The sequence below is a fragment of the Macrobrachium nipponense genome, chromosome 17 (assembly GCF_015104395.2).
Source record: "Macrobrachium nipponense isolate FS-2020 chromosome 17, ASM1510439v2, whole genome shotgun sequence".
Taxonomy (NCBI): Eukaryota; Metazoa; Arthropoda; class Malacostraca; order Decapoda; family Palaemonidae; genus Macrobrachium; species Macrobrachium nipponense.
Genome location: NC_087210.1, coordinates 54,883,625 through 54,892,766, shown reverse-complemented (window position 1 = coordinate 54,892,766; position 9,142 = coordinate 54,883,625). Strand labels below are relative to the sequence as shown.

Here is a 9,142-nt window from a genome sequence, read left to right as displayed (position 1 = left end):
AGACATACTAGACGCAGGCAAGTCCTTCAAATATTCCGAGTATATTTAAAGGCTCTTGGACGCTGTAAGTAGCTCCTCTGCCACGTTCTTTTGTTTTGTTTGTTTATATGGTGTTTTTACGTTGCATGGAACCAGTGGTTGGTTATTCAGCAACGGGACAAGCGGCTTTACGTGACTTCCGATTTCCGAACCACGTCGAGAGCCACGTTCTTCATCTGACTCGTGCGTTTTAACGTCTACTACACCTGGCGGCGTTCTTTAATCACAAAACCCTGCTCATTTGTTCCTTGACTTGGTTTTCGTTACTTCTTTCCTGGAACTTTATCGCAGTCGTCCTTTTCCTTGTAACCACAGCTTCATTTTCCCGTCTCTGTGCACCCGCGTCCTAACACCGTTAATTTACCTTTGCGTACGTTTCTTCATTTTGTTTTTAGTTCATCAAAATCAATTAGTTTAATTTTCAATGGTCTCTCTTTTTCTGCCTGTCTCTCTGCCATAGGATGGTTTTCTCTTCATAACAATGACAGTATACTAAAGAACTCTTTATCCGCTTTCAGAATACTTTCGAATTTTCCAGTAAGAAATTATTCCATTCCTTTTCACATTTGCTTCCAGACCACTAACTGGAATGACACTCAAAACGAAAATGAGTATATATATATATATATATATATATATATATATATATATATATATATATAATATATAAATATATAATAAAAAAATAATAAAATAAAAAAAAGATAGATGAGAATGATAAATGGTTAGTATACAAGAAAGCCCAGTCAACTCTTCTGGGCAGAAAGAGAGAGAGAGAGAGAGAGAGAGAGTCTACCGTAAATTCAATGTGAGAAAGCATCACCTTGATAATATTATAGTAACAGGAAAAAAGTAAGTAACAGCTATTTGCAATTAAAGTTCGTCTCACCGATTGGAAAATAGGTGTTTAATTTACTTTCACGATGGCGATGCAAAGACGTACTTGGTTACCCCATCCAAACCCGGCCATATACCTACGCTGAGGCTCATCATCAGTTAAGAAACTTTTACCGTCCTACACGCAAATCAGGATTAACAGAGTACATTAATTCTGCAGGCAATCATGTGCCTCATCTCGGAAACACTCGCTTCCTCAAGGCCCAAATTATTTCTCTACTCACTCGACCTTGCCAACACTTTCTAGGTATCCGTTTTCTGTTTTTTTCCAGTTCTTCTGAACGAGTATAAACATCTGTCGTTCCTTATCGCCTCTATATGTTCCCAAACCACTTCAAAACGCTCTCATTGACATTTGCACCTGCACTGACCTTTTTGCTTCATCCTCATACCTGTGCATTTACGCATTCAGTCATGTCACCCTTACTCCACGTAAACCCCAGATGATGCAACTCTTCAACAGCTTCTGTTTCTTCTCTCTCCTACATATTTAGCATCTACACCTCACTTTCTTAACATTTTAAATTTAACTTCTACCATTCTTGCTTCCACCTCTCCTTTTCTGCCATAAACTATCATATTTCATCGCTAATACCTGTATGTATGACAGGTCCGTTCAACAACCATACTAACAGTCACTTCTCCATCCTTCTTATCCACGATAACAATGACTTCTATCTTTCCCCCTCCTGCAAACATTGTAATCTCTTTTAAAAGACTCTTCGGTTTCCCCTCACAATCTCCAACTACAACTGATCATCTACAAACATCAGGAACTTTGCACTCCTATCACGACGCGCTTTCTGAACCACATCCAAAACCACATCAGTAAGAATACGACAGCCACTGTGATGAATAATATCTCAGTTTGAGAACTGCATTTACATAATCATAAAAAAATCTCCAACTACTCTCAGGGAAATGCCCTTTCACCATACATAAACCCCACTGTATGGCCTCATTACCTGTAAGATCAAATTTCTCTCTAAATTCACAGATAAACTTCATTCGGCTATTTCATACCAAACATTTGAAGTGCAACTCTTCTTATTTAAACATACACTACATCTTACCAGGTATATCAAGTCATTATGCCTATACAATTCTGAAACTTATCTGTAATGTCTTTTTTTTTTCCCTCAGTGCAACAGAAAGTTTCTTTTCATCTAGACAGACAAACCTTACACACCTTGGCCAGCCACTCATTTCATTGCAGTGATTGTTCGTAACATAATTCAGTCCTGTGTCTTTTCATTCTTCAACTTCTTAATTGTATTGCATACATATCCGAAAATCACTTCCACAAGCATTCTCAAATTTACATTCAACCCATTCACCTTTAACATAAACTTACAGAAATATATGTAAAGATACGCATGCATGTATATAACCTCTTACCCATAGCCTCTCAGAGAATTTCTGTCAACAGTTCTACAAATTCATAAATTTACGATTTGTAAACCGTAGGCGAGAGTATGAAGTCAAGTGGCAATATTTTATGAGATGTATGGATGCTTGAATGTATTGCACTTTTAATGCTGGGCTTAGAATTTCCTGGCTTTCTTGATGTTTACTCATACTGCACAAGAACCTCTGCTACGGTTAAAAACTGTGTGAGAAGTATCCAGGGATTACACAGAATAAGGCAAAATTTTCATAAAAGCCCTCAGACCTTTAGCAGTATGGACCATCTCGTTTGTATATGCGAATTCTACTAAAAATGACACGTTTATCTAGATTCATGATGGATCAAGGAAGTTGAAGATGTTTGTGATAGCAATGGAATCTTATAAATCTGTATATGAAATTTGGCTGCCTCTCTTTCCAAAGAAATAGCGTGAAATCCGGACTGCCGATTCCATCTTCATACTCTGACAGTTCAAACGTGTGCAACTATTTACGGAACTTTTCCTCCAAACGAGAACTTTCCTTTTGGTGAAAAAAAAAAAAAAAAAAAAACAACACTATGGGAAAAATTCTTGTAAGGAGAAATACATCTCAACATGCCGATTATTCCAGTTGCATTCTGTAAGGAGAGCTACATCTAAAAGTACCAATTATTCCATTTCAAATCTGTAAGGAGATATAACTCAATGTACTAACTGCTCCAGCAATATATTATGTAAGGAAAGCTGCATCTCAACTAACCAATTATTCCAGCTATATTCTGCAAGGAGAGATACATTTCAATGTACCAATTATTCCAGCTATATTCTGTATGGAGAGGTACATCTCAACTAACCAATTATTCCAGTTATGTATTCTGTAAGGAGAGATACATCTCATGTACCAGTTATTCCCTATTAAGGAGAGCTACATATCAACGTATCAATTATTCCTGCTATATTTAGTGGTGAAAGGTACGTCTCAATATACCAATTATTCTAGCCATATTTTGTAAGGAGTAACATTTCAATGTACCAATTATTGCTGCTATATTTTGTACGTGAGGAGAGATGCGTCTTAATGCACCAACTATTCCTGTTATAATATTTATGGAAGGATGGAGCTCAATGTACAAAAATCCTGTTTGAAGGAGACTGTGCACTGCGCCCCACTAACCCTTCTCGTTTAGTCTCGCTGGAGGAAAATTTGGATCAAAGGTTCGAGAGGACGTCCTGTTCTTTTCCTAGTACGAAGTCAACTTATATATAAGAAGAAATCTCATGGGAGACTGGTCAGTGTCTGTGGTGGAAAAGCAGTCATGGTAAGAAAAGGTTATGTGGGAGGTGGGTGAGCGAAGGTAGATTACTGAATTGGAAATAAGTGACGTCGCGCGTATGAAAATCGGTTCTTTGATGCGACTGTAGAAATATTGGCACAAAATCACGTATATAATTTCTTTGCTTTGAAAGAAAGGCATATATATGTAAGCATGCGATTTTTTCCAAAGAGAAAGTCGGAATACATAAAAAAAAAAAAAAAAAAAAAAAAATCGAATACCTTTTTCATCTAAAAGCGACAACCGAAATCTGCACCGTAGAATCTGAGAGGAATCCAGAATGGAAGATTATGGACGATGTATTTTTATTTTCATTTCTTTTCTCCTTCCATAATGAGAACGTTCTTTTAGCGTCAATATTGTCACCTGACCAAGTACTAGCCATTGCCTTGCACTGAAAGTCTCTTTGAAAGTAATCTTTCCAATCATTTTATTACGAAGAGAAAAAAAGAGACAGAAAGCCAAGTGTGATGTTTCATTCACAGGGATATTTAAACGTATCAACTGACAAGATCGAACCGAGTTGCTACTGAATGTGAAAACAGATGCAAGAACTAATCATATTTACACATGACAGTATCATTAGCAGATTGTTGTAACGGTAGGTTCGCGAGGACGTGATTGTGTCTTGTTTCCGTTAACTCTAGCACATAATCTAGAGAGAACAGGTTAGCCAGCGGGCATTCAAGAATATGAGTCATCGTACAGACTCACCCTTCCCCCATCATACGGATATGAGCATAACCTCTAGGAACGTGTACAAATTGTAAACCACTGCCATGTCCTGTTTGCATTATTGTAAGTATAGGAGAAATCTCTTGGGCCGATTAAAAAATCACGTTTTTATTATTCTAGACTGTCGTTTCTATATATATATATATATATATATAATATATATATATATATATATATATATATATATAATAATAATAATAATAATAATAATAATAATAACGCTGACTCGAGAAGAGCCAAGGTTGGGTAAATGGTCATAAAAAATGTAGTTTGACCGTCATGCCAATTTAGCCTACCAAACATATCGTTAACACCACAACACTATATATATATATAATATATATATATATATATATATATATATATATATATATGTATAGTGTGTGTGGCTGTGTGGGGCGTATACAGTATACATATGAAATACATCATTCCAGTTTGAGGGTGTATTTCATATATATATATCCGAAATACCATTGGGTATTTCGGATTCTTTGTCATAGCAAATTTCTGAATGAAACTACTAGATTCATGTCCAATTCCACGCTCGGCTATAACTCAGTTCAAGAGCAGGAACCGCATTCAACGTATAACCCAACATAAGGCATATAATGATTTTAAACAAAACAGGCTCACATGACTCATTCCTCACCTAATAATTTGAATCCGTGAGAGCATTTGCCTAACGTGTGAGAACCCAAATTCAGTCACTAAGTTAGATTGTTTGAGGACTATCTCTTTCAAACGCAATGCGGCTTTGTTAACCTATGTAGTTATGTACCTGGCTGTCAATCATCTGTGATTGGCTAGTCAGAACGGATAATTACATTGGTTTAGGAACCTCATCCGTGGTTAACGATTTCACTTCATCAGAGAGACTACAGCTCAATTCCAAGCTCGAGAACATCTCAGTTGATCCGACAGGGAAATCAGTACTACTTTGTAATTGGTCTACTTAGGTGCTCGGCCGCCAGGGTCTAATAGTACTGACAACCTCATCCCAAAAGAATTCCCGAGATATAAAAATGTTGAAACTATCTGGATGCTTTGCAACTAGAATACATACTATAGGCCAAACAGTCATATATATATATATATATATATAAACAATATATATATGTATGTATATATATATATATATATATATATTATTATAATGTTTAATTTTAAAAAATTAATATTTATATAATAATAATAATATATATATATCTATATAGATATATATATATATATCTATATATATATATATATATATATAATGACAAAATGTCCCACAGCTAGGAGTATTGCGCAACAGTAGGCTTAGCACTGTGATGAATGACTGTTTGGCTTATAGTCTATATTATAAGTGTGATTATGTCCATTTACAAAGCATCCATCTGTCTACAACTTCTCGTTAAGTATTGTGGGGAAACAAATAACATTGGTAGGTATCAGAAGAAGTGGCAGTTTAACAAAATTAAGTGCCAACTTGGCATTTTTTTTTATATATCCTAAGATATACCCTTCAGGTACTTTACTGAAATTTAACGATTCAGAGCACTTCACTCTCATGGCCAACAACTTTCTGATCAAAACCACATCCCACTCTCTTTGGTAGCAAAGATACCTGTTGCATTATTTGAATGGCCAACTAAGCAAAAAGAAATGAATACAAGGAATGCACTTAAGAATGGGCAGGGAGTTAGGAAGCAAGTCCGGACATCGGATTCAAACATTTAGCTACCCGCCATCTTGCGTCTAACAACTAACAAGTAATCCCCCACCAGCAATACTAAGAACATTGTAAAGTTACTTATTTTGCAGATAAGATTCAATCATTTAGGGGTAAAATGTAGCCTATGTATCATGGTATGTCAGTATGCGATATAGATATTTTTCAATTGTCATATAAGAGATGAGCTTGGCGCACTACTTTGATGTGCGTAGGGCAGTGTTCGAGCCCTTTGTAATGATCCCTCGAAAACACCTATCTGAAACTAAATCGCCCTATAATTGACGTTAATAATTATTTCTGTGAGTATATTTGGCCATCCAAATGATACTACAAACTGTTCTTAAACTATTAAATTTCACTCGAATTTGAATGCACTTTACGTAGACCATCTTTTAACTCGTTGGGTCAAACTGATTTGTATTATTTCAATGTCAAAAAAATTCTCCAGACCATGTATAATGCTATCTTATCCAGTTTTCCCGCCAATTTAGAATTTTACCGTTTTCATTCGACCTGGCGGAATCTTTCAAGCTGCTTTCATGGCAAGTTTTTTATTTTCTGTTTTCTAAATTATTTATAGGTTTCCAGTTTACAAATAATTTAAAATACGGTGATTTACGATTTTCTTTCGGGGCATCCTATCTGCTGTGAACTGAAAGATTTTATCGTCATAATAAAACGAGACGGAGATACCGAATATATAGAGAAGGGGGCTTATTCAGAAAACTGGGAATAACCTCTGAAGTCGCCAATGTTTTCCTACTGGTGGGTTTGATACAATTTGTAAATTATGTAAGTTTCAGTCACTTTAATGGGTCTGGATGTGCAAAGTTTAAGAGGGAAGAAGGTAATAGGGACCAAAGCACAGCATTCCCTACAGTTGTAATATTTTTGTGTTATATTCACCATTCCCTATGGTTATTAGTATTGTTCTGTTATATCCAGCATTCCTTACGATTGTTAATATTGTTCTTTTGTAACCAGAGTAAAAATTACATAACCGTGTCTGATTATTAATTGTTCATTAGTAGCAGATTAAGCTAAATGTTTTGGAAGGATTCTCATTTGTGGAGATGAAGCTAAGTAACTGGAAACACTTGGAAATCATGTTGGTTTCCTCTCTAAAGGACTGTATTCCAAACCCAAGTGAAACAAATCAATGGCGCTAAAATACCTTCAAATGAGATGTGTTCCTAATTAGTTACAATGGTCCTTTATTTCTTAATAAAAGGCAGATTTGGCTTTTCCTTCCAGATGCGATTTTGGATCTTGTTTGCAGTGGCCTTTATGGCCCATGTGGCTTCTGCTGCCACAAAGAAGATAGAAAATGACGAAGACAGAATGGCCGTTTTGGACAGAGGTCGCTTTATATTCGGAGCAGCTTCGACCACCACCTACACCAGCATCGTGGCTACCACTTCCACTGTCTTCCTCTCCTGTCTTTCAGCTACTGCGGCTACAGTTTGCGAAAGGAGGAAGAGGTGGGCCAGACCTCATCTTAAAAACCTTCGGAAAGAGATTGCTGTTGCTTTGTAAGTTATCGTTATGCATTCCATGACGTTTTCACATCATTTTGAATACGATATTACTCGCATCGATCATTACCTCCAAGCCCTGAGTCAGACACTAAATTTGATTGGTTTAAGTTGATCTAAATATACTATCAGTAGCTTTTCCTTTTCCTCAAAATCCCAGTTCTTTTTTAGGAACACATCCCACTTATGGCAACTGACTTAGCATAGATATTATTCAAGGAGTTTTTCTGCTGCCCCAAGGTAGAAGGCAATGTTCGTAAGAGCTTTTACTCAGTAACAACACATTTCTTAGTTCCAAATAACCCTCCATCGCGAACACTTATTTCTTCCTTTCAGCAAACTTTAAAATATGTATGCAGTGATTTCATTGTGTCTTTACTTCTAGGATTCATTAAAAAAGAGGCAGAAAGGATATTATTTTCCTCAAACCTCCAATCTCGTACTACCCGAGTTTACTAGTGTTTAATTTCTAGAATATTATTAGCAAAGAACCATTCAAAGAATAATTAGTTACTTTTGATGAATTCATTTACATCAGTGGTTCTCACAATTTCAATAAAGGCCAGTCTTTCTCTCCATCCAAGTGAATCTTCCTGTACTGGACTTTTGCATCAAACAATTCTGTGATAGAGGAAGTAGCTGTTGCTCTAAAACCAATTAAGTCTTTTTCAGAAAATGTATTCTAAACCTTACCTCTCTTCTGCAACAGAGCCGACACAGAGCTAGAGACCAGTCTGGACCCCAGTGAAGTACCAGACTACGCCAGCAATCCGGAAGAAGCTGGAAAGCAGGATTTGGACGATGGGAAATTGGCGCTCACCGTTTGGACCACAACCAGAGTCTCTACAACCGTCACGGTCTTCTACACGAACACCTCCACTACAGTCACGTTGAGCTTCGGTTGCGTTGTCGGTGGTATGATCCGTCCAACTCAGAGGTGTTAACGTTTCCTGTCCAATCTTCTCGAATATGAATAGCTTCGATCACGGATAAACGCCCAATCTTCACTGGGCTGAAGACCATGACACTCCTTTGATATAAAGAAGAATCTGCGAATTAACATCAAAAGCAAATGGCAGATTCTAACACTACTCTAAAACTACACAGATAACCTTCCATTACATCAACACTCTTTATTTTTAAATAAATATATAAATTATATGTTACAAAGTCTGAGCCATTTAGGCTACTTATAAGCATTAAAATGTAAGATGAAGAAATTTGTTTCAATAATTTTCAGTGTTATGTACTTCCTCTTATGAAACCACTTTATTGTCTTACTGTGAACCATTAGCCTACTTTTGGTTCCTCCTTCTGGGACATCACAAATTTGTGACACAACATCTGCAAGTAGCAAATCAGGGACTGTAGTCTTTGAAAGTTGCTTTTTTATATCAAACTAACTGTCCAACCCGGTGCTACCTGGGAGAACTGAATGACAACTGATAAACTCTCTCTCTCTCTCTCTCTCTCTCTCTCTCTCTCTCTTTCCTGTTAAGA

The 9,142-nt window shown here is 36.5% G+C and overlaps 1 protein-coding gene across 1 annotated transcript; it reads left to right on the top strand.

The window, feature by feature from the left end:
• Positions 1-3,610: 3,610 nt before the first annotated feature.
• LOC135196240 (uncharacterized) lies at positions 3,611-8,862 on the top strand. Its single transcript, XM_064222918.1, has 3 exons — positions 3,611-3,643; positions 7,362-7,639; positions 8,352-8,862. Exons 1-3 carry the CDS (start codon positions 3,641-3,643, stop codon positions 8,584-8,586), a joined length of 516 nt encoding a protein of 171 aa, XP_064078988.1. The 5' UTR covers positions 3,611-3,640; the 3' UTR covers positions 8,587-8,862.
• Positions 8,863-9,142: the final 280 nt, after the last annotated feature.

Bases quoted from the DNA above. Each gene is read 5' to 3' on its own strand.
- LOC135196240 (XM_064222918.1), top strand. The intron at 7,640-8,351 runs GTAAGTTATCGT...CTTCTGCAACAG, and splicing joins AAAGAGATTGCTGTTGCTTT to AGCCGACACAGAGCTAGAGA.